Source organism: Caloenas nicobarica, chromosome 3, assembly GCF_036013445.1.
Source record: "Caloenas nicobarica isolate bCalNic1 chromosome 3, bCalNic1.hap1, whole genome shotgun sequence".
Classification (NCBI taxonomy): Eukaryota; Metazoa; Chordata; class Aves; order Columbiformes; family Columbidae; genus Caloenas; species Caloenas nicobarica.
The window spans coordinates 47,262,864-47,289,758 of NC_088247.1; the positions used below are offsets into that span (position 1 = coordinate 47,262,864).

Sequence of the window (26,895 nt, forward strand, 5' to 3'; positions counted from 1 at the left end):
ATTTTACAAATAAATATAAGTTAGGTAACTTTTTATTGACATTATTTTTAAAGGTAGAAAGCTGACATTGGACAGTTTTCCTTCTGTCTTATGCTCTTCTCTGTCCATCATTCCTCTATGCCAGCAAGCTAACGGGGAGTGAGTACATGGTGTGGAATAGTTGTCAACACTGAGGAACGGATGCTTCTCCTGTACAAGTGCGCGTTCAGTGCAGTTGTCCATGTCGCCACAGTTCACATGGCTGCTGCTTCTATCCTCTAGTGGAAGCACTGCATGATGTGGTTTTCCATCAGTGGAGCTGTACCACAGTAAACATGCAGCTCTCAATTGAGAGGTTACCGTTTTCCTTTGATCTACCTGCATAATTGCAGGGGAAGTCACTCCGTAGCCGGTCTCTGGCAAAATGGTGAGTTTAAAACCAGACCCACAGACACACACCTCTCAAGCACTTCGCCCCCACCAGCAGCAGGAGCAGCATCTCCTGATTACTGACAAAAATCATGTCTAGCCTACCTGCATGAACGCTGTAGGCAGCTGAATCTGTGCCAGGAGTTAGGCAATTAAAATAATTATCATAGACTGATTTTGTTCCATGCTTCTACTGAGATTATGGCAGGAGAGATTTGGTCAAAGTGTATCAAGATTAAAGTACTGGTCTTGAGACAGCAATGTGACCACTTAACAGAGGAAACGTTCACAGATTCTGAGAGTGAACTAAATTGAATTGTAATATATAATAAGGGTGGACAGAACTAAGAAAGGCCAAGGAAAAAAAAGGACAGCACGATTTTCATATGGACAATTAGGTAAAAGCATCCCTCACCATTTCAGTACTTAGGTAAAACATCTGGAAAATAAAAGTTCCAAGATCTACAAACTGAAAATGCTGCCAGCTGTTCCTCTTGTCCCAAGAGTGAGGAGCATCCTGCAAAAGTCACAACTACATTCTTAACATGAATGCAGAAATACCTAAGGGACATTAGTATTTCTTGTCTGCATATCAGCAGTTATTAACAGGCAGAGTATTGAGGAATCAAAGAGGCTTTTCTAAAACAAGACTTTTTAAAAAAATTATGCATCCTGTGTGAGCTCTTAAAGAAAAAACAGTTGCTACGTACCAATTCATGTTCAGGCATAATTTACCAGTAAAGGATTGACTGTGGGCAGAGTAATTATTAGAGAAATTTTATTTTTTACTAATTACATCAATCACTGTTTTTCCACGTGCATGTCCTCCTTCCAACTTCAGAAAGGCCTTTGGAACTTCAGAAAAAGAGAAGACTTGATCAATAACTGGTTGAATCTACAGAATAAAGAAAAAGTGTCACTATATTAGGAATAATGTATCACCTTCACATTTCAAAACTCCATAAAGAAAGAGGTGAGGTTTCTTTACAGTATTTAGGGCAGAAGTTGCCCAGTGATGTAGTCTTTTCTCTGAGACCCCTCTGCATCCAGGAGAAGGCTTTCTGCTGCTCTTTGCCCACATTTTGAAACATCTCTACTAGCACAGTTAAGAGCCTTCACCTGGGACTCTTAACAATACAGTCACCATGCAAGGCTTGAACTTCTAAGTCCTTTTAAAAACTTACACCACAGTTGTCCACAATGATACAGTGAGAAAAGGAAGAACATTTTTTTTCTCAGATTTCTCTACTGCTTTTCTTGTTAAGAATTTTCAAAAGGTGAGATGTTTTAAAGATACCTATGAATCTAGTGCCTATCTGCATCACTACATGCCTCAGTACCTTTAAAAGACTTGGCCACAAATGAAGTACAAAAAAAAAAAAGTCCACAAACCTTTGTTGCTGAATCATTTAGATACACTTGAAAACTCAGCCCCTGTGTATTCAATAGGCATACATCATTAAGCCCAGCTTGCACTGACTGCTACTTCGGCATTAATTTTGTAGAGTAGCCTTCTGGATTGTTTTAGACTTCATTTCTAATAATGAAGGTAAAACCACTCTATTCACTGTCCCCATTATTAACTAAGGAGCTCAAAAACCCTACAAATATTTACTTTAGATGTCACAGTTTACTGACAGAGGCAGAAGAAATCCCAGCTGCTTCTGAAAAATACTTGCCACTGCTGGAAGACACTTTTCCTATCATCAAGTTTTGAGTCAAACTAAAACGTGTGTACAAAAGTACTTCCTACACATCCTTCCAAACCTACCCTGAGGTTGGTCTCTTGGATTTCCTAACACCAGCTCAATGCATGTTCTTGCATTGATGAACTGATCCTAGTCTTCTGATCAGAGGAAGACATGAGGCATAGATGAGTCTGCAGCGAGTTTTTGAAGATCTGAACCAACAAACACCCTATTTACTGTGCTAGAAAAAGATCCTTGTTACTTTTATCAGTGAAAAAATACCTTCAGGCTTTCCCCTCACAGCTACTAGCGTGCACACTGTCTTATTGAATACTCCAGAACTGGCAACTGCCCTTTCCTGGTAGGATGCACATCTTGCTAAATAGAGAAGGAATACAACAGCAATAAGGAGACAATTTGCCAGTGTCAGTGCTGTCTTTCAAAAAGCTTGCTTGCTTTTCACCAGAAGGCAAGGGCTACGTACTCAGACACGCTGCTTAGAAGGTGAACGTGCAGCACCTACCAAGGAAAGGTTTGGGTATGCGCGCGTTCTCCAAGCAGCAGCACTGACCACCCAGCACCCTCCCCAACAGCACAACAAATGCAATCTGGTAGTTGTCTGTGCTCACATAGGTCCTTTTCTCACCTTAATTTTCTCTTTATTCATACACAGTGCCTTACTTTGAAGTCCATTCACTGCACTGAAGTAACTACTGGTTTTGCTTATATAGCAGTAATCCAAGACATAAATAATCAAACTATTACACCACAGTATCTTCTAATCTTGTCACTTGATTTTCCTTTTCATTTTGTTAAGGCAAGCTTAGCAGTAGCGTGAAGCTTTACATGGCAGAAAAATGGGAATGCGTGAACCCCTCCAAAGAAAAAGTCAGACTTAGCAGCCAAATCACTATGAAAGCAACTGTGCAAATAAATATATTCACTAAGTGCCTCAAACTTGTCATGCTGCAGGGTACAAGGCTGGGTAATTTCTTCCCCTTGTTCTGCCAGGACAATCTCCACAGACAGACCTGTAGCAGAGCAGCCAGAAAGGTACCGTGTAACACTTTCTGCTGCTCAACTGGGAAAGTAATGTGGTACATGAATAACAGAGTTCAAGACAAAAGCATGTTTGGCCAACACCCAGCATCAAATGGATTTGTTGTCTTGGGCATCAACAAATTCAGGGGCGTGGACCCAGGGCAGCAAAACCACACTGAATGAGACCATGGTTTGGGGTAAACTCAGCATCTGAGTGAACTGTAGCTTCTGTGACTATCAGCAAGAGGAACGTGCTGCTGATCACTAGCGACTGTTTTGGGGAAGACAAACCCTTGTTTTCATAGCAGAAGCTTGGGGAAAGAAAACAATTCAGTAACCTTTTGAGACAAGCACAAGTGCAGCACTTGTACAAGTACTTATTGTTAATAGCAGTTATGTACAAAACTGTGCTTCAGTTAAGAAAAAAAAAAAGAATACAGAAACTCAGCCTGCTGGAGCATGGACACAGCTGACCCTCGCAGGCCAAGAGGCTGGGAGGAGGGGAAAAGGTATTTGGGGAAGAAAGCAGTGAAGCAGCGCAAGGGATGGGAAGCACAAGGGATGCCTGGGAAAGGCAGAAGTTAATTTCAGACACTTGCAGCCACTGAGGAAAAAAAATGAACAAGACACTTCAGCGTTCTGCTACCTGCAGTTCATTTATGGTTGGCTGCAGTTTATAACCCTGACAGAACAAAGTATGTTATGTCCTCAGCCGATTAGATAAAGTTCAAAGCATCACATTTCAAAAGTGGTGACACAGGGATTCAGAGGAACCCTGAATTCAGCCTCACAGTTCAAAACACCGTGTGTATTGCAGCCACCACATACTCAAAGCCCATCTGCTACATTGATGTAACCTCTTGCGCCATTTAAATGCCGGCTTTAGGCTGTGCTATAGAGAGACATGAATACTGAATTGATGATCCTGACAATGTAGAGCATTAAATATTTTATCTGGCTGGCTGGTCAGTCCCATTGTTTGAATAACCCTGAAAGGGCTGACCGTGTTGCGGCACAGTGATTCACTCAGCCTTTACCATAATCCACTGACTAAGATAAAATTTCTTCCTGTGAGCAGACAAACAAGTAGGGGAGCGTCTGCTGTTTGTTGAATGTGTGATAATAAATGGAGATTAACCGGATAATAAAAACACTGCCTATTTACAGCCACACATCAGTTCCTTGCCAGGAGACACCTATTTGTTCAGGGAAAAGGGATTAAACTAAAGTCTGGGAGAGAAAGGATTAACAGACCCGCATTGAAATGTTTATCTGAAAACAGACGGGGCCTGAAAGGTATTTTCTTCCTCTTCATTCTCTCCAATGCAGGACATACTATAGAAATGAACCTCAGGTCTCTTGAAATGAACTCACGTGTTTGGAAAAATGAAAAAGAGTAATTGCTGATGCTGATTAAGGCTATCCTACACAGAGCACAGAAGTGATACCCCAAACAACCCAGCCCTGAACGCAGCGGGCAGCGAACAGGCCCTGGCAGGAGTTCACTGGTCTGCAGAAACGTGCTCCTGCTCATGGCAAATTCACGTCCGCCCTTGGAGGTCCCCATTTCTGTGGTAGCAAGGACACAGTCTGAACCTATCCAGAGGGGACAAGTAAGAAAACATGAAGGGAATGAAGATGGCTTTAACCCTCATATTACCAACAAGTGAGTGTGGAGCTGCTTCCCACCACTGGAGGGAGAGCCAGAGCCTCGGAATTCTCAGAGGAGGGACAAACTGAACCTGGGAGGCCCTCAGAGCAAGCCCAGCTCAAAGCAGAAAAGAAAACAAGTGCTCTCATCCAAGGGCAATGACAATGCATTGGGCTCTCCCCCGGGTTTGTAAAGGATGGCTGTGTCAAACCTGCAGGGCAGGCTTGCTTTGCAGAGTGCCTCACGGCTCGTGTACACACTTTGGAAAAGATACTTGCACGTGCACAGAATGAGAGCTGTGATGTGCTCCATCAGACCTCAAAATCCTCTCAACGGCTCGCCACAAAGGAAAAGATCTGCTTGCCATTTTGGCTAGCTGAGTTAGAAGATAAAGGCTGCCTTCCTCCCAAAATTACCACCATGTCCAAATGTGGTATATGAGCACAAATGCAGAGCTTGATACTCCCCTTTGGCCTTGACTGAGTCTCCCTTTAATGTCAACAAGAGACTTGAACAGAAATCATTACAAAGAACAGTCCCTGTCCTGTAACTACACATTTAGTTATCCATTCAGTACTTTATTGTCATCTCAAGGAAAATGTTGGTTTGGGACACTACTGTTTCTGTCATTTCTTCCTTTTAGCTGAGCATCTCCTTCTCTACTGTACTCAAGTTCAATGTTCTTTGGGTCTCAGTCCCACCCCTTTCTTCATCCTTCCTTCCCCTTAAAATGGCACACAGCAATGCACACTGAGCTTGCTATTGCTTGCCAACATTAGGTTCTAGGGTCAGTCCTCACAGAAGAAAAAGATTAAAGTTCTTATCTTCTGGAACAGCTGGCTCTGGTTGCATGTTGCATGGGTAGCTTTGCAACTACACAATACTATGCTTTTTACCAACTTGAGTTTCAGAAAATATGCATTTCCATCCAAAAGCACATTAAAGGGTAGCGGGTACATGATAATTCTCTCCCAAATACCTAACAGAAAGAAAAATGATCCAATGATCCAGTGTCATACACCCATAAAATGGTGGTGTAGTGGTTAAGACATGGGAATGGAAGGCATGTGTCATCTTACGAACAACTGTATTACCAGGGGTTTTTTCTGTTTTCCAAGCCAAGGTACATTCTTTCATATAAAGCCTCTAACAGCAGCCTACAGCAACTCATAAGTATCATCTACAATTATTAAAATGCTATAAGATAAATCTAAATTAAGCAGGCTATCTGAGTATGGTTTGGAGTGTAGAAGAAGCTTAAAAAAATCTCTAGTTCATTACTTAGCCCTGGCAGAACAGCTTCTACAGAACACAAGAGCAGTAGGAAATTGGAACAAGCCCAGAATTGTAGTGTGTGCCAGCCCAGCCCAAGCTTCTATCAGTAGAAGTGAGTAAGATCCTGGGTTTAGTTACCTACTGAACTATACTGAAAAACTATTAACTCTCTTTTCTGGAATCCCCTAGCAGTCACATTCGTGGTAGTTGGCCTGCTATTTATGCTAGTAATTCAATCAATCTGGGGCAATGCTACCATGTAATTAAGACAGAACAAATCATAGAATCATGGAACAGCTTGGGTTGGAAGGGACCTTCAAAAGTCATCTAGTCCAACCCCCCTGCAATAAGCAGGAACATCTTCAACTAGCTCAGCTTGCTCAGAGCCCCATCCAGCCTGGCCTTGAACGTCTCCAGGGATGGAGCATCTACCACCTTTCTGGGCAACCTGTACCACTGTTTCACCACCCTCATTGTAAAAAATTTCTTCCTCCTGTCTAGCATGAATCTCCCTTCTTTCAGTTTAAAACCATGACCCCTTGTCCTATCGCTACAGGCCCTGCTAAAAAGTCTGTCCCCATCTTTCTTTTAAGTACCGAAAGGTCACAATAAGGTCTCCCCAGAGCCTTCTCTTCTCCAGGCTGAACAACCCCACCTCCCTCAGCCTGTCCTCACAGGAGAGGTGTTCCACACCTCATTGTGGTTTATGTGAACTTACATATCCAAACCCTATCTCTCTCCACAGTATGGAAAATTTCCATTAGTCTTCTCCACAGACATTTTAGGATGTAATCACACAACACTCTCATAAAGAGCATAAACAAGCTACCATGTTCTGCAGGAAGAGGAGCAGATGTGTTTTAATAAAAATCACAGTGGTGTTTTTGGTGGCTGTGACAAAATTCGGATAGAGTTTCCTTTTGGAAGAGAAAGGACTGAACAGAGCTTTTGGCAACCTCTCCTTGATCAACATCTCTGGGCTCTTGCCAAGCAACCTGGCAAGCAGAAGCACTGCAACAAGAAAACACCAGATTTTTTAAAGTGCAAGCTTTGCGGTTTAGCATGGAGAAAGATGGTCATCAGAACAAGTGTGAGTGACTAAAGAGAGCGGGAAGAAGAACTGATCTCTAGTCAGTTTAGACATTTAAGTACAGAATTGCTACCCTGGTGTCCTTTTTCACACAGGGAGAGTAAATCCAGCACAACCCAAGGGCATGTCACCTCAGGTACCTCAAGATGCCTTAGCACAGCCATAAAGACAAAGACTGGAATTACTGCAGAGAAGGCCACATTTAGAGATGACAGATTTGGAGAACGTTCAAGGACTCAATATGTTACATTAGCTGTTTGATATTCATACAGATGAGAGAAATCTGCAACAATTGTGCAACAAGAGCCAAGGGAAAAGCTACTTGCAGAACTATAACAAGATGAACTGGAAGCAAATCAGTACGCACAGGTTAGGACAGAGTCAAGAAGCTGCGATAACCTCTGCTTGCAGGAGGAATGTAAACCATCTGAAATCATGGCCATCCAAACAACTGAAAAACCAAGTAATGTCAAAGTGGATTACCATATCCATGTGTGTTTATTTCCTGAATAACCAAGACTAGCAATAGAAAACAACTGAATTCCACATTTTAACAGGGTATCTAAGAGCAGATGACCAAGAGTGGATAAAGGGCATTAGCCCTCATTAGTAGATAAAGAAATTATGGTCACAAAAGGTTATGTGATTTGTACAGCATCGCACAGGAACACAGCGGCGAGGCCAGAGAACAGTCAGCATCCTGTCCTCCAAACCACAACAGCAGGTGCTAAGGCCAAAGCATCCAGTGCCTTCAGCAAAATGTATAATCAACACTACCCACAAATTACATTAATAAAAGCATGCAATTGCTTTTCTCTTATGTGTGCCTGTGCTGTAACATTTATCTAGAAAGCAAACACCACAGAGAATGACCTATTCATGTCATGATCAGACTCTACTTGTCCTTTACCCTTTCTTCTGCAAAACCAATTCTCAAGCCCATCTGATGCAGCTCTGCTCTGAAGGAAAGAGTATGAAGCCACCAGAAATACTGCACACTCACACACCTGCACTGCATTTAAAAGGTACTGAATTAAAATGAGAATTTATAATTTCTGTAGGGCTGCAGGTTGACCCACATCCTATCATGGTCCAGCAGGAATATACAACATTCTTAGTGCTCCCCCTTACTACACTAAGGAGTCTTTTGAGCCCGCCTTCTTCCACCAGGCTTTATAAAAGGCAAAGTAAAAACTGGGTTATAAGTTAGAGGCTTTCTACAAACTTACATAGTTATATGAGTTTGGTACATTTTCACCAAGGACTAAGCAGCACATCCTTAGAAAGGAGGAAAAAGTTAAGCAAGTAGCAAAACCCAAGACTGTCAACGGTAAATCCACAACACAGACCACAAATACATCCAACTAATTTCTAACAAGCCTTTCAGCGGTGACGCTGGCAGCAGAGCCCAGTGCCGATGCCTCAGCAAACAGCCTGCCAGCAAATCTGTGTCCTGAACTAACGGTGCTGTTGATCTCACTTGTCTTTAGATGATCATTCACCAGGAACGTCCTGCCATGGAAAGAGATCCCCAGCTTTGGACACGTGCTTCATCAACTGATGTGGTGGAGCTCGCGTTAAGCCAGTCCTTACTGGCTCGTAATTAAGTGGCAAAGTTCAACCCACAACAGGGACTTTCCAGCAGTACAGAAAGTAGCCAGTATCTCTAAAATTTGACAAGGAAATACTTGATTTTCTCCATGCCCACTACTGTTGCAGTAGCCTCCCAGCCCCTCAGTCTCAACAATAGTCTCTTTGCAAGATGTTCAGCTGCAAGGCAGAGAAAACAGCTCATAAACAGAAAATGGTTTTATAATCCCCAGAACTGAGCTGATGTGCATGTAAATTGCAAAAGGAAAATTACTCTCCTTTCTTGTACCACCAGCTGCACTACTATTCTTCTTCTTCCCATTAAAAATGCTGTTAAAAGAACTCACCAGCTGACATTTTGCAAATCTCTATTCCTTCCTGCAAAGATCATCCATGTGAAAACCAAGTATCTTTAAGCAAAATACCCTTTTTGCTTATTCTTCATCCACTAAAGGATTGAGAACACTTTTGCTTTCGCAAAGGAAGATAATGAACCCATCAGAATTAAAAATCTGTGTTGGTGCAAAAGGACTAAAAGAAAAAACACTGACAAATCAATATGATCTGTAACTGCTTCAGGGGTATGCTCCTCAAAGCTTCACCTACTGTAATATCATCTCTTTTAACCATCAGCTCTTCTTAATTTCCTTCCTTTAAATCCCCCCTCATGATTAATACTTTCCTGAAAAAGCCTCTCATTTCTAGGAGCTCTCCAGTTGCTCTCCTATTCACACTTCATACAATTTAAAAATTAAGATGTGTGCAACAGAAAAGACAATTCACTGAAATTTCAAAATAACTACACCTGCATTACTCAAAACTGTGTTCACTCAAAACTAAGTTCAACAACATGAGCTCCCTTTGCTGGCTTCCCCAAGTCTTCTTGCTACATTTATTGCTTTGTGTTGTTCATGTTTGTTCTGAGTTTTTGGTGGTGGTGGTTTTGTTTGTTTTTGTTTGTTCAGGTTTTTTATTATTACTTATTTCTTATTTATTTTCATTTAGTTATGGGAAATTATGGTACACTTCCTCCAGCAATTCTCTCCTGCCTTTTTTCCAAATACCTACTCTTCTGAATGGATGATCTGTCCATTCAAGAGAACTCTTGTGTCTAGACAATAAAGGTCATAGTCTTACTCTTAACATCTGTCTAAATGGAACACATCTGGGTCTTATACTGATGATAGCATGGGTGTCTACAACATTTTACAAAACAGAGTAAAATACTGCTAGAATAATGACTGTGCAGATAAACAGTCTGACATTACAACCTGTTTTTGCAGACAGACGATAAAAGACCAAGCAAACATCTTTGTCCTCACAATCATCTTACAACAAAAAGTACATCAGGACACTTATATATGTATGGCGTACATTTTACATGGCATTACAGTTCACCTGTCCAGATTATTAGGCAGAGAACACCGATTAAGCCCTATCTCTATTGCATAAACAGGTGTTTCCCAAGAGGCTTTTATGGGCAAATTCTGCATTTGTTTTGCATACAAGGTAGGAGCAGAACACAAAACAATAACTGTCTAAGAATCAGGACTAATGGTAAGAACGAAGACAAGGGCATTTCTGTTTCTCAGTTAATTATCATTTAGTAGTGCGACTGGATGCAGTCACAGGATGAGGAGTATCTTCCAGCGTTTCTTTCTCGGACATGGCATAACACCTACAGCACTGGGCACAATGCAAAGCAGAGCGGTGCAAAGCTGTAGCCAGGAACATGCTTCACCACAGCTTATTTGCTGCTGCAGCCTCTGTTTACGAGTAGACTTTTTAGGAAACACTGACTTTCCACTGGCTGTGTCAGCAGCACACTGGTCACAACAGGGGAACAGGCGTGGCTCAATTCAGGAAGATTTTTATTCTCAGCAGCAGCACTGAGGTGGCAAATAGAAGCAATCAGGCCTTAAGTACAACAACAATTTAGTTACTCTTCTCCAAACTCTGAAACATAATGTATAGCGAAAAAGGAGATCAACACTCAAACTTTGAGAGAGATATTTTTTTTCTAATATGCACAAGTTTTGAGCACAAGGTGGCCTGACAGTTTGCATATTAGAATTACCAGCTGTCAGGGCAGACTCTGCTTCCGCCTCCGCTTAGGTACCAGATAAAAAGATTAACAGCAACTGCCCGTATTCTCTACTCTGAGAATTTTGCCAACATGAAATTCTCCAAAAGAGGACACTGCCAGGACCTACGGTACCACACAGTCCCATAAACAGGCAACTGACCGCTCACACTGACACACATTTTGTAACAAGCTCATGAACCTGAAAAGATCAGAAAAGCAGTAATCTCTCTGCCACTTCATACCTTTCCCGCAAGTCCAGTAAGAGATTCCTCAAAAGCTTATGAACACTCACAGTATTGCAAGTCACTATGCTGAATTAGCACAAACATTATACTCCGAAGCACTAAAATAATGAAACATAAGATTCTTGTCACCACTCTGCCAATGCAGATAATCTATGACCTGCAATAACCTGGATATTCTAGTTCTGTAGACATTATGGGCAGGACTAGGCAGTTTTGCGTATGCAGATACACACAGTCATGTTCATTCTGACCAAATGAACCAAGTGAGGCCTCTTAAAACATTCCATTTGCAGCACCAGTGTTCATGCCAAATGATTCCCACTGGCAAAAACAAACAATCGCTGCACATTCTTACATCATAACTTAGTAAGGTTTGCTTTTTTTAAAGTAAGGGTAGCATAGAGAGGAAAAAGGTAGGACAGTCTTAAGGATTATGAACTCCTAAATTCCATGCAATAGGCAGAAGCTAGAAACCGGAGCAAGTAAATTCTTAACTAGTTTTCCTCACTGTGACTCTCGTAACATTTTACTCCCTAATTGTGAAATACACCATTTGTGAGTCAAAGCAGAACCCTTATAAGAGCTGAAAGGCACAAAGAGCCAAATAACCATTATTGACATACCTTTCCAGAATTAACTAGTTCTGCTATTTGATCCAAACTTGGGCCACTTGGCATAAAAAATGCCCATCGATAATGGACTCCTTTAAAGAGATGCTGTAAGAAACATCAGAAATACATTAGGAAAATCATGAGACGAAACTGAAATGGGAACTAAAATTAATGACAGATGCACTAGAGAAGTAACTTAAGAAAAAGACACAGAAATTATAGGCCAGTGTCTGAAAAGAAAATGTCATCTAAGCATGTGGATTAAATGTACAGACAGGGATGTTGTATTACCACAATAGGATCAGGGTGAATTTTGTGTCCAATTGCACAAGTCAGCTAGTTGAGAAAAACAACCACCTTGTCTCTGCAGCTAGGAAAAGCATTATTTGTTACGTACAAGAGAAATGGTGCTATATGTTCATACACATCCGCAAAGAGGGTGAAATAAACCCAGCAATATGACACTTAGAACCTTCCACCTCAGTGTCAGTGATTAAATTTTCCACCATCACATCTGGCAAAGTCATCACTGTCCAATGACAGATGGCAGCTCATATGAAAAGCATTTTGGGAAGACCTCACAGGCAGAAGTGAAGAACACCTCCTCTAAGTAAGTCATTATAGGAATAAGAGCCTTCATCTGCCAAAGACAGATGATTTTTAATACATGGCATACAATGCTCCTCATCATGGAAATGTGCGCACTGAGAAATAATATTACATGATTTCTTCCCAGCCCTTTCATTTTGTTTTGGAGCTTTCCTTTGCAAGTATTGGTGCAGGCCTTAGAATCTCATTCAACCATGCCATCACAGGAATACCATGGCAACTGCTTGAAAAGTATTCATTTGGAGAGCAAGTACACACATTGACAGAAGAAAAAGTTCTAAAAAGCCTCACTGATCGGGCCACTGGCTGAACATTTTAAGGTCCACTAATGAAAACTAGAAAAATCAGTATCACCATCTGGACACATGAACATGAAAGAGATGAAAGACTTTCTAGCCACCCTCAACCACTTTTATTAATCTCTGGTGCTGGAATAGGATGAAGAGAGTCAGTCATGGAACAATGTTTTGAGAGAAAGTCTGACCAGCCTAAAGCAAATAGCAAAATTACCCTCACTTCAGTAAGGAAGGGATCTGCGCTTGTTTACCATGAAACACGGGCTGTCAGCAGGACTCACCAGGGAGGCTTATGGAGAAGGTCACAATGAAAAGCACAGTAAGAAGCCAAAACTTCAAAGCACCCCAAACTACCACATACACCAATCAGCACCATCTCAACACATTTTTTTTTTCAGTGCAACAAAGAAGGAAAGAATAAAAATGCATCTGAAGTATACTTAATGATATATGAGGAAAATAAGACAGATTAACCACATGACTAGCACACAAGCCACAAAGGAAGCCACTAGAGTACTACATAATATTACAGTATATAGAATTTTGTCAAATACCTTTACAGTTTTGGAACCAACAGTGACTCCTGTTCGTAACATGCCATCAGCCACTCCAAGTTTGTCCATATTGATCAGGAAAGGTGTCACTAAGGTAACATATGTTGCTCCCGACCATTTCTTCAGGAGATCTAGAGCCCACTTCTCAGTGGATCCACCGACATTATCTAGGATGAAATCAAATCTGCAGACACAAAGAACAGGTTTAAAATCATGATATGGAGAAAATAATTTCATCATAATTAGACTAATTCATATCAGAAATTTGTTGTAGTTTATATTTTTATATATCACTGCAATGCATTAAAATAACTGCCTGCAAGACAGTGGCAAGAAAATCCCAAGACTTCAGCTAAACCCCAGCTTTACTGTACAATGGGAGCTAAATTTACAAGTTATTGCCCATTCACTGCACAGCAGACATGGGCTATTTAGGCAACTTAAACTGCTCTTAAACTCCAGAAGGCAGACTCTTAGAGGCACAACTACATTCTCCACTTGCTTAATGCCCTCTAGAGCTCTATCTCTTCAGCCCTCCCACTGAGACCACTGGAACAGCCTTGAGGCCTGGTCCTAGCACTGAACAATATGCTATGTGCGTGTAAAAACTAGTCTGGATTCACACCCTGCTTAGGAACATCTCCTGTACACACTGTAGTCACGTGCAAGTCAGTTCCAGGGTCCAAAGTTACATAAACGAATTACCCTACTAATCTTTACTTCCTCACATCTTTTCTGTGACCCGATCCACAGCTTCACTTCCAAAGGTATTTTTTGACCTCCCTATTTGTTTTGGGACCATTTTACCTTCACTCACGGTTCTTTTCTTCTAATCTACCTATCTGACATAGACTCTAACAGCAAAAAGGGTCTAAAACCTTCTCCCCGTGGAATGGGCATGTGCACCCTCTGGCAACAAGCCACGGTGTCAGCGTTCCTTCTCATTAACCCAGCATGTGAGCCTGTAAAGCCTGAATAGGGCAACAGGGAGCTATGCACCTACTATGTTAAGAGGCACAGCTCGTTCTCATTTCCATCTGTAAATTTCCAGAAATCTCCAGATTGCAATAGATATGTATACACACATAGAACTAAACTAAATAACCTACAAATAAGAGAGAAAATACTTTTATTGAAATGAAATAGAAAAGTTCTTCTCTCTGGAAAGACACAGCTTTCCTGCCTGTCTTCCAAGGATGTGATTTCATGTTAAAGTTCAGTCACTCTAACAGGTAGCTGCCAACAAGAGAAATTAAAATAAATAAAACTAATTGCCCAGGAAAAACTAGCTTGCTATGGGGTCTGAAGAGTCAGTACAACTGAAAAGGGAAGGGAAGAAGGACCATCTCTCTTAGCATACCTGGCTGATCGGCTTAGTTATCCCATAAAACTGCACCCTAAGACAGTGTTATTGAGAGCTCCTAAAAAGGGTCACTTGCAGGAATGGGTGTTTGGCATTTCAGATGTTGAACTGCACAAAGGCAAATTTAGCACTGCTTGCAAATGGCTAAGTCAGTTGCTGCACATCCTGCCCATACAGACATTGCTGGCACCCTCACTGTCAATCTCAGGCCTGCTGACAATCACACCGTAGTTAAAGGGCACACGCCTTCTTAGCACACTTATCAGGAAGATTCTTTCATAGATTAAACGGCTTCTATTTCCCCTCACAGAAAGTTAACTCAAATCTAGCTAAAAAGAGCTGTGTAAATACCATATTCAAATACAAGTCACAGTAGACCAAGTTTAAACAGATGGAAAGATTATAAAAGAAAAAAAACAACAAAACCTTCAGTTCTAGAGAAAACCTCCAAGCTAGTTTAAACATAACTGCTGTGACAAGATAAGTGTGATTGTTTATCAGAGGCAGCAGTACTCAATGTTACAGAAGAGAAATTTACTCCCAGTTGAGCCACACAGTGGCTAAAGACCTTCAGGCAAGTCACTTAATTGCTTTGTGACAGAGTTCTTCCCTTTAGAAGATCAATTTTACTATTTACTAACCTCACAAAGGATTTCTGAGATTTATTTTAATTTAGTCATGCTTTGTAAATCCTCCAAGATCCTTGGATGGAAGCTGACAAAACTGTTCAAATCACAGCCATTGAAGAGAAGCATGTGAAAGTGAGTTGCCTCCACAAGCCCAATTAACTGGCTTAGTCTTACAATGGAATCCGTGCTTGGGATATTCACTTGGCAAATTGCATTCAAAAAGGGCTGGGATAAATTTGCTTTATAACGCTTTAGAAATGGGGGGAAAAAAAAAAAAAAGAGGGAGTTCTGGTAGACTGGTGTCAAGCAATCAGAAAGCAGAAGGTCTGACGCCAACTCCTTCATCTTAGTATTAAGCGACACAAACACGTACAAGGGTAATGATTTAAGTTGCTCTTCCAGATTTCCAGATTTGTAATCAATCACATCATCGGCTCCAAGCTTTTTCAACAGTCCGCTGGCATCGTGAGAACAAACTGCTGTCACATGAGCACCCCAGGCCTTCACTAGCTAAAAACAACCACATAAAAAAAAGTTCAAAGTTTAGAATTTAGTGAAACATCGAGAACAACTTAAAAAGCCAAAGTCTCATATTCACATAATAAATGACCACCTTTACTAAGAAGCGGGGAGACTGTGCTCCAACACAGTGTAACTTGTCACACATCCCACAGACAAAGGGTTAGAATTTATCAGTATTTAAGGAGGTTTTGGGGAGGGAGGAGTTGGTATGGAGGAACGCAGGTGGGTTTTTTTAATGCTACTTACAGATACCAAGTCTCAGGATAAATAAGGCCTCAAATAAAATAGTTTGCCATCTGAATCTGTCAGCTGAATGTATACCAAGAGGTACTGTCCAAGTTACCCACCTACAAAACTGTCACCAGATCAACCATTAAATATTTTAAGTATTTAAAATTAAAATATTTTATATTCCTACCTGCTCATTAAATATTTCATACATCTACCTCACTGTAAATAGCTTAAATATTCATGAAAAGAAGGCAGTCATCTCTGATGTACCACAGGGAAGATGTCAGGTTATCTTCTACTCCAAAAACTATAGCAAAGTAAAGGATTTTTGCTAGTTATTTACCTCTTTTGTAATCCCATTTTTCATTCACAATAATCTTTTTTACGTTTATTCTGGATTAATTCACGTAGTTTACTCGGGATTAATCAGGTAGAAATCAGAACTAGTCAGTGGCTGGTCAGCCTTCAATGCGGATCTAATTCAGCCACCTGATTTATCACGGATCAGGCAAACAGCACACCACTAAAAATTCTCCTGTAAGCCTCTTCAAAACCACTGTGTTTATGGTCTAGTAACACGGAACGCAGCGACACAATCACCCAACTTCTATATTTTTCATATTCTCAAGAGAAAGATGTTTCAGCATGAAATGCTGAACCAAAGCATTTAGAACCAAAATCCCCAAATTAAATGAGAGCATGAAACGAGGATGTTCCACAATTAATGGATCAATAAAACAGTGTGTTGACTCTCCAAAGTTTAGAGCTGCTGGAATGAAGACAGACAAAAGGACAGCAGGGCAAAGACAGTGAGGGAAAGCTAATCGAAGCCACTGTGCTTTACATTCACTGCACAGACAATCCCGATGCCTCTCATATCATTTGACCACCTGCAGCGGTTATGGTGGATGATACATTCTCCATCAGTTTTTCTACTCATACACCAAGTTCTTTTCGTATTTATGGAGCAGAGCTGACTGAAAGATAAAGAAAACAGGCTACATCTTTCAAGTTACACCAGTTAGAGATTTCCTGCACCCGAACTGTGAAATGTAATCTTTCACTACCTACACTCACAACTCCTTTCTTTGAAAGTCTTTGCTTCCTTCTTTAAACTTACACAACATAATGAATGGAAAGCAATAAATCTGAAAATATCTCACTTTTAGAAACACCAACCAGATTGATCATGCAGATCGATCGGTAGCTTGCTATTTCACTATTCCTTCCCTCAATTCCCTTGTTAATTTTTTTTTTCATATTGAATACTTTGAAGATGCATCCTGGTCATGCTGGTTTATATTACCTGTACAGCAAACGTACCAACTCCTCCTGAAGCTCCTAATATTAATACTCTGTAAGAGAAAATTAAAACATATTATAGTTCTTTAAATAAATTCTATAGTCACTACGTGTTCTAATGCTTCTTATACGTATCTAATACCAAATTATTTTAAGCAGAAGATCGTATTTGTCATTCCATTTACTTAGTGGTTAACTCTTCAGATAGCCAGTAATGTGACTTAACCTTGCTGATCGCGTTTCCTGTGCCAAGAGCATTATCTCAACACAAAGAGACCTCCTGACATGTGCTTTCCACTAAATCCAGGCAGTGGAGCTGTCAGGCAGCAACATTTAGCACACAAAACCCCTGTCACTGTCCTCAGCTTTACCCAATATAATCGCTTTGTTTGGGATCAAATCGGTCTAGAGTCCTTCTGTCTCCCAGACTCTGCTGTCGTATCTCCTAAGGAAAAAAAATTTGGTTCACCAAGATTTTACAAAAATTGGTATTATCTAAGAGAAAAAGTGGTTTAGGATCACATTATTTAGGGAGACTGAGACCTTCAGAATATAGGGAACGTAATTTTCTCATATTGCATAATATTTATCTAGAAGAAAGACAAAAATACAATGAAGTAGCCTCACCATAAACAAGTCTAAGTTCTGTTAAATTAAGATATCTGCCTTTTTCCTTAGAAAAAAGGCAGTCAAATTTTTCTAGTTCAGTATAAGTCAACAAGACCATGTAAATTCCAGATTGTGGGAACTGGCACACAAGCAAAAAAATGAAAGAGTATATTACCAGATTATTAGCAAGTGAGAATTCATTTTGACTGAACTCACTACCCTAAATTTCATAAAAATGAATACAAGTTTAGTAGTGTGAGACCCTTACTGCTAGCAGCCTAATCACTGCTCAAAAATTTCATCCAGATATTTTATTAAATAACTAAACTTCAGAAAGGGAATTAGTAAGAAAGCCTTGCCACTGAAGCTACAAACACTGTTTGTACTTTGGACACTTTTGCTAATTCTAGGACAAAAGGAAGATCCAAGACAAAATCTTGGCACGGGACTGGGGAACATGATGTTTCTCAGAACTTCTGTTTGCCAGAAAAATCTGAGTATCTTCAGAAGCTGGTGATGTTCCTGTTTTTTAAAATCTCACTGTGCTGGATGTTGAAGGAAATTGGCTTTTACAGTGCAAAACTGGACTACACAATCTGGAGTCTCAGTTTACAAAAATTCTTTGAAGTAACCTAAGAGACTTGGCTTTGGTTACAGTATCCATTTTAAAATGCTTCCTCTTTTGTAACTGATCAGATTCTGTTCCCTCCTATTTCACTGATCCGAGCTGCAAAATTCAGATTAGGAATCTGAAACCACAATGCCTGCAGCCTTTAAATCTGCCAAAAAGCACTTATCCTCAGAATCACACTTCTAACGACAGACGCCTGAAGCAACGTTCATATTTAGATTTTATTATACTTGAAAAGACTCAGGAATGCTACACTCAAGACATGGGGATAAGCCCATCTCTATCCTTACAAAGGACAGTCACAGTTAAATCCTTTCAAAGAAACCTTGTCAAACTGCCTTTCCAATTTTACTCCTTGCTTAAAGGGCATTTCTTCCACTTCAGATTTTGGAGAAAGCTGTCATTTTAAAATGTACATTTTGCTCAAAGATTTAGGTAACATTGTCAGTTTTGGGGAGCTGCTTGGTTAGGACTTTTATTTATTTTCCTCTTCAATAAAAGCCCTTGAGATTCTTCAGGTAGAAATAAGGTCCAGATTTGGTTTGTTCCTATGTTACATGGGCTACTTTTTACCAAACCTTCTAATTATTAAAACTCTCTCATACATCGTGATTTTAAGAAAGCTGTTCGCTTCAGAGACAAATGATGTCTGCTCAAGAGATCCATGTGCCGCAGCTCCGCAGATCAGCATTTTAACAGCACTGGGGACAGCAAGACATGTTGTTTGGCACAACACAAGTGGGGAAGCGTTCAAAGGTGCAGGACCTGTTAGGACAGTACTGAAGGATCACAGATGGTGGAAAGTGCCAAAACAGGCCCAGTTTTGTTTGCACTGCCTCAGGAAAACACAGGATCAAAAATAACAGAGACACTACCTGTTTCACTGCAAAGATGAGCTCTGGAGTAAATAATATGTAAGCGTGTGCACAACGAGGGAACAAACCAATGAATTATTTGACCTGAACAGAGATCCAAGAGAATTGATTCTCTAAAGAACAAAATAAACGTTCATAGCCCAGGCTCTGCTCCCTTCTGACAGAGGCACATAATTCACCAAGCCCCATACGAGGCTCTAGCTGTTCAAATAACTGGGGTCAGCAGATCTCTCCAGATGATCACACCGTAGGATTTAGGTTTAGCCTTTTCTCCCTGGGCCCTGCTCAGAAATATGGCATCAGAAACCAGCATCTGAGGAGCCAGGATTTGTTTCAGCTGTGACTCCCTCCGCGAAAGTCACAGGGCAGAGGGGTGGCGAGTGGGTGTACAGATCAAGAACTAGCATTTTGTCCAGATTATAAACAACTAACAATTTTCAGTGATTCAGCTACATGCCAAATCAAATATATATACATTTATTGAATAAATATATCTATTTTATATCTATATAAAATCAAATTCCATTTGATTATGCCAATAAAATGTCCCTAAGAGATTTATTTTTGTATCAAGAAGCATTTACCCTATCAATAAGTTTTACAACCTACACTCACTTCATACTTCTCACAGAATCACAGAATGTTAGGGATTGGAAGGGACCTCAAAAGATCATCTAGTCCAATCCCCCTGCCGGAGCAGGAACACCCATGTGAGGTTACACAGGAAGGCGTCCAGGCGGGTTTTGAATGTTTCCAGAGAAGGAGACTCCACAACCTCCCTGGGCAGCCTGTTCCAGGCTGTTCCATCATAAAATGATGAAATAACACAAAGACTTTGAAAAATTATTGTCTTGGGGTATTATATAATTCAAATTATCATTGTAACAATATAAGCCACGAGTGTGCATTTAATAGCTTGTAGCAGCAGAATCCAGTATCTCTCTCCCGAAACCCTTAAATGTATAAAATATTCCCTCTGCATTTATATAAAAGACCTTTACTTAATGTGAAAGTTTTCAAGAGTTTCTCCAGTTGTGAAGTTTGGTTTTATCATGCTTTTTGTGAATACAGCAAACAAGATATTTAACAGCTATTGCTGAAGAAGCATATCCCCTTTCTACTGAAACAGGACACTGGCACATATGGGAAGCTCTCCAGGTATTATCCACAGAAAACTTCAAAACAACAGACTTACTCTGAACGTTTTGGATAACAAGAACATTCACTTCTAGCTTATGCAAGAATATTGACATAAATTGCAGTGATATAGGATAAAAGTTCTGGAGAAACAACTAGAGTTGTAGTGAAGCAGGAGACATCACAAATGAACAATTTGAGAGCACACTTCAGGTAACTTGTAAAAACAAAACTTGTGAAAGTGTGTGCAGATACAGCAGATACTCCTGTCACATCAACATAACAGTCAGACATTGGACTGTTGGCACGTATTTCTGGTTAGCCCACCCTTCCACCTTAAAGAGGCAAAGAGAATAATACACACCAATAGAAAAATCTCGCTGTTTCTAAGATGTGTTAACACTGCAATAAAGTATTAGTGAAGTAGCTTTCATCAAGGCATACAGATGCTCTTTCAAAGTAAGACACACTCTTGTGTGTATATACACCCTTCTACATAGCTATTTACATACACCTACAGGAGACAAAGAGACCAACATAAAATCACGTAAGTAGATACCTTCTTACCAAACATATTAAATTATTTCAAGAAATTAAGAAACATTACATAAATTCTTGTCTTGTTAAATTAGTGCCTTGAGAGAGTAATATGAAGCTCATGGAATATACTTTTGCACAACCCCTTCGTGCATCTTATGTATTTTCCTACAAAAACAATTTCAGTGGAATAAAACTACCATCACCTAAGTCATTATCTGCCATTTTTACAACTCAAAACTACTAGATGGGAAACATTATAATTTTGTAAGTACAATAAATTTTTTTTGCTTGACAGAGTAATTATTTATTGGGAACATAAAAGTAAATCTTAAATGTGAAGACATTATATAAATGCAGTTCGAATTTCATTTCTAACAATCTAAACACTTGCCTGAAGACTGGAAAGATACTTTAAACAAGGCTAGCCTATCAAAATATCTTTAGGTCAATTCTATTTACATGTGACAGTTGAGATAATAAAAGAAGACTAAATACTGAAAAATAAAAAGGACAGCACTGTATCTAGAATTTTACCACTAGCTGGAAGTTAATACTGATGTCTCTTTGAAACTGCTTTAAATTTTGCAATTTCATTTTCTCAAAACATTGTTTATCTTTAGAACAAACAATTATTGAATATATTCATGATGAAATTTACTGTGACATACAAACAACAACTTGCTCAATTATCTTCTAACAATGCGGATGAAGAATTTAACTAAACCTAGTGTCCTTTGCAATGTGTTGCATTACTACAGTTACACACAAGATAAGAGGAGGTCAGGCATCTAGACTCCTACGGCGCAGTAATTACTTTATGACCTAAATTTTTGGTGCAGCAGAGTAATTTTAATGATTATTTTTCAATTTCAGTATTTTTACTTTTACCCTTCTTCCAATTCTGAAGATTTTGCTATCTATTTACGCAAATATCCAAAGGCCAAAATAACCGCAAATTTCAATTATTGGGAGAAAAATGGTTATCTGCTCTAATCTTTCAATGCATTTTTCCTCTTCTGTCCTCCATCTGCCATTGTCAGATTAACAGGCTGATAAACAAAGCCAATTTTTCTATTTGATTTGGCTGCTCATCTTACACATTCTTCTCTTGTGCATTCCTGACCTCATCAAAGTTCTGGCCTACAGGTCAAACAAGACCCAGGCACCTGCTCATTTCTTTCTAAAAAGCTGGAAAACCAGTCTGTTTCAAATGGCCCGTGCATGCAGTGAACCACATCTCTGTGGTTAAGAGGGCTTTTTGCAAGTTGCAAAACAACTGAGAGAATATTATATTTGGCTAGCTGTCCTAGCAGGCAGAAAGGCAAAGTCCCTACAAATTCCTACAGATACCACCCTTGAATTCTCTCTATAGTCCTATACAATGATATACAGTAGACTACCTCTGTATAGTCACTATATAGAGGAAGCAAGCAACTGGGTACACTTCAGTTAAGGTCCTTGTCTGAGTCTCCCTCTCTCTCAGCAGTTGTGTAGACTGAATCCAGCATCTTCAGGCCAGCTGGTCCTTGTGAGCGTTGTGGTATAATAGCCTTCATCACTGTGGGACATGTCTTAGAAGCGGCTAATTAGTAAGAAAATGCAACTCTAAAGTGTTAGCACCAGAACTAATTACTTACCTTTTCCCACTGCAATTACTTCGGTTCAGTCCTCCAACTTGGTTCACTGCAGACCAGGCTGTGAGACCTACATACGGTAAGGAGGCAGCTTCTACGTGACTGAGACATTTGGGCTTAAAAGACACCTGAAATAAAATCAATCGTACCTGAGTCACACAGCAGATCCTTCGTGACACTGAAATATTTAAACAAGCTTTACTGAATTGCAGATTGTGCATTCCATGTTTTCAACTATCTTTGTAACTAGCTGGAGTCTAAATCAATCCGACCACTAAGAAATAAAAGTTACCTAGACACCATTTTTTGTCTTTTAGCCACAGTTCTGGAGGTTTACCTCATTTCCACTGGCTACCACAAACTCTGACAGAGTGCCCTGTTTCCATGGAGGAATTGCTGCCCACACCTAAAACCAAACAGAAAACAACTATCAGTTTTTGTGACTTCGCACATGCTTGTACCTTCATAGAAAAGTTTTCTTCACTAAATAAATATTTTTTCCAATTTGCAGAATGTCTCCACTATTGCTTATCAGAAACCAGTATAGCTTACTCTTTACACAAAAAGCATCACAGGACTGACTAAATGAAGTACTGCAGAGCTATGTAAATAAATTGTACCATACTGTGTATAAGACATAACTTTTCAAAAAACGCAAACAATTCCATGCCAGCATAGCTCAAATTAGAGGAGAGGAATCAGAATTTGCTATACTAAAACTGCTGAAATGTGAAAGCGACAGGTAAAGGGGAAAGCAAACAATACCAGGATTTATGTGAGCACTCATGAAGTGTTTCTTGGGTAATGCCAGAGTTACTATTCTAAGTTACTCAAGAAAACCAAATAAAACATGCACATGATTAATCTCTTCCTGTTAGAATTCTATCTTTGGTCAAACATGAAGGAGCATCTTGAGTGTGCACTTATAAATAGGTAAATTCCTCTATTGCTACCACTGAAATCAACCAAAAACTGAAAACCAGAAGGGAAATCCACTTGCAGAAGCAAGTCTGGGAAAGAGCAAGTTTTTCAGAGAAAAAAAGGTAGGGAAGAAAGCATTCTAGGGATTTACTGCCAGATAATCCTCTAAGAGAGTGCAAAAACATTAAAAAAATAATTTTCTTCAAAGGAAAATGAAAGCTGATCATCTCATAGTATATTTTAACTATGCACTGTAGAAAAAAAAAAAACAAAACAAAAACGAAAAAGAGAATGGTGGTGTCACCTCATCTCCAGGTTTGAAATAAGACACACTCAGTCCACATTCCATAATAACACCAGAGACATCTCGTCCAAGTGTTAGTGGAAATTCAGTGTCCGCACTTTTGAGTTTCAGGGGATCCCGCTTCATATTTAATGCAGTTGCACCATAACCACCTGCAAAACATGAAATTAATTACGACATACTGACAGGGGTTTCATTTATTAACTGTACAATTCCAGTTAGAAAGCACTGTCTTTACCTAATGTGCCTCACTTCTGTTGTAACTTCAGCATGCAAAAAAACAGCAATATTTTATACTTTCACAGATTTTACAAATAAAGAGCAAATCTCAGTTCTGGTTTATCTGTCCATGAAATGGTTCTCCATTATAAAAATATTTAGTATGTGATAACACTGTCAGAAATTCTAAGAAGTCTGCTAGAAACACTCCATTTTCCAACAGCATCATGTAGGTAGGAATCCAAAAGAACTTCCAAAATGGAAACTTGCCTTTTCAGATTAAGTACTGTAAACAAAGCAACATGAAATAATCATAAAAACTATTAAGGCACACATCCTAAGATGATTAACCTGAACTTCTATTGAATAACCAAAAGCTAAATGCTGCAAATTACCCATCTAATAACTCTGCCCAGCCCAAAAAAGTCTACATTCGGGCATATATGGCCTTTCAAGCGTTTGGAGAAGTCTGCCTGGGTGCCCTATTTTTCTAGAAAGTGTTTTTATACTGAAAAAAACAAAAACAAAAACAAACAAAAAAACCCCACAAAAACAGGCATCCTGAAAGCACAATGAAAATGTAGTTTCTTCGAAATACTTCCATATCAACTCAAAATACCAGTAGCAGCCCCACAGTTCAACTGGGTCGTTCAGCTGGAATCTTGAGATAGCAAAAGTTCCATAATCAAACCTACAATTATATACAAATATTTTTTTAAAAAATAATTTATTAGAGACCCAGAACACAAACTACAGCTCTGTCAGTAGGCTTCCTGCAGGTAACTCTGCATGTGCTACTACATCTGATTTGATAGGTAAGGTCACTTCTCAACATGAAGCATAAGGTCTTCTACTACCACAACTTCCTTCCTGTGTTTCATTCCTCGAAACTAAGGAAAGAAAAAAAAAGTCTGATAAAATGTGTCAAATACAAAGACTCAAGTCAGTCAAAGATGCAGATTTCCTGGGCCAGATGACAGCAGGTACTCGGATACCAGTTCAGGAAGAAAGCACATGAACACGAACGTGGTCTGGATTAGCTCACATGTGCCTCATTTGAGGTGGAATCATAGAATCATTTTGGTTGGAAGACACCCTCAGGATCATTGCGTCCAACCATAACCTAACTCTAGCACTAAACCACGTCCCTAAAAACCTTGTCTAAATGTCTTTTAAACACCTCCAGGGATGGTGACTCCACCACTTCCCAGGGCAGCCTGTAACTGACCTTCAGCCCCGTTCACCTCAAAGAGATGGGAAAACCCAGCACCTCTCGGGGGAATGCTGCTCCTTGGAAGGACCAGTCTCTTGACAAGCGAACACCAGCACCCAGATGGTGGGGACGGGGAGAAGGCCATGAAACAAACCCCACCATGGTGATGCTAGTGACAGAAGGAAGCTGGCTTGTGAGCTGCAAGCCTGTGAAGAACAGCAATTATCTATTCACAGAATCACAGAATGTGAGGGATTGGAAGGGACCCCGAAAGATCATCTAGTCCAATCCCCCTGCCAGAGCAGGAATAGCTAGATCAGGTTACACAGGAAGGCGTCCAGGTGAGTTTTGAATGTCTCCAGAGAAGGAGACTCCACAACCTCCCTGGGCAGCCTGTTCCAGTGTTCTGTCACCCTCACTGTGGAGAAGTTTCTTCTCAAATTTAAGTGGAACCTCCTGCGTTCCAGTTTGTACCCACTGCCCCTTGTCCTATCATTGGTTGTCACCGAGAAGAGCCTGGCTCCATCCTCGTGACACTCACCCTTTATATATTTATAAACATTGATGAGGTCACCCCTCAGTCTCCTCTTCTCCAAGCTAAAGAGCCCCAGCTCCCTCAGCCTTTCCTCATAAGGGAGATGCTCCACTCCCTTCATCATCTTTGTGGCCCTGCGCTGGACTCTCTCCAGCAGTTCCCTGTCCTTCTGGAACTGAGGGGCCCAGAACTGGACACAATATTCCAGATGTGGTCTCACCAGGGCAGAGTAGAGGGGAAGCAGAACCTCTCTCGACCTACTAACCATCCCCCTTCTAATACACCCCAGGATGCCATTGGCCTTCTTGGCCACAAGGGCACAGTGCTGGCTCATGGTCATCCTGCTGTCCACCAGGACCCCCAGGTCCCTTTCCCCTACACAGCTCTACAACAGGTCGTTCCCCAACTTATACTGGAACCTGGGGTTGTTCCTACGCAGAGTTTTTCCCCTCAACACACGCACTCCCGTCTTCAGAAATGTCTTTTTGCACCGTTCTTTCCCCAGCACTTCGTCTCGGAGAGGCGGTTTCCCACAGGGCTGGGGGTTGGGGCTCCGGCACTGCCGAGCCAGGTGCCCACCGGGACAGGCCGGCGACAACGTCTGGGCGATTTCGGACACCGGGGAGGGACACGTGGAAGCCTCAGCTCAAGCACAGCCCCCTGCCGCCGGCCCAGCCTGGCCGCGCAACTTACTTCTCATGCTGAGGTCGATGGGGTTCAGGCTGGCGGCGTGAACCTTAATGATGACCTCGTTGGGGAAGTCTATGGTGGGGAACACCATGTCCCTGGTGAAGCGCAGCACATCGTTGCGGCCGTACCGGTCTATGACCCAGGAGGGCATGGCGGACCGCGCCCGCGGGGAGGCGCGGAGCCCGCGCAGAGGCGGCTGCACCCCCGCCCGCGCCGCCCCGCGCAGCGCCCTGCCGCCCGCCGCCCCCCGCGACAGCATGGCTGGGGCAGCCGGGCCGCGCAGGATCGGGCTGGGACGCGGCGCTGCCCCCTGGCCCCGGCACTCAGCCCCGCAGCCCCGGCCTGCCCTCCTCCTCCCTCGCCCCGGCGGCACCCACGGCCAATGGGCGACCGTTT

General features: G+C 41.0%; 1 protein-coding gene across 1 annotated transcript; it reads right to left on the minus strand.

Moving 5' to 3' along the window:
• Positions 1-1,169: 1,169 nt before the first annotated feature.
• RTN4IP1 (reticulon 4 interacting protein 1) lies at positions 1,170-26,851 on the minus strand. The gene is made up of 9 exons (XM_065632027.1): positions 26,503-26,851; positions 23,843-23,994; positions 22,955-23,023; positions 22,621-22,745; positions 17,196-17,244; positions 15,510-15,646; positions 13,145-13,328; positions 11,698-11,790; positions 1,170-1,303 (listed from the first exon to the last, which is right to left on the minus strand). The coding sequence occupies exons 1-9, from the start codon at positions 26,756-26,758 to the stop codon at positions 1,187-1,189; spliced, it is 1,182 nt and encodes a 393-aa protein (XP_065488099.1). The 5' UTR covers positions 26,759-26,851; the 3' UTR covers positions 1,170-1,186.
• Positions 26,852-26,895: the final 44 nt, after the last annotated feature.

Coding starts and splice junctions, on each gene's coding strand:
- RTN4IP1 (XM_065632027.1), bottom strand. CDS start 26,758: ATGCTGTCGCGGGGGGCGGCGGGCGGCAGGGCGCTGCGCGGGGCGGCG. Junction 23,995..26,502: donor CATCGACCTCAGCATGAGAA/GTAAGTTGCGCG, acceptor CATGTTTTGCAG/GTGGTTATGGTGCAACTGCA. Junction 17,245..22,620: donor AGTAATTGCAGTGGGAAAAG/GTAAGTAATTAG, acceptor TTTCTCTTACAG/AGTATTAATATTAGGAGCTT.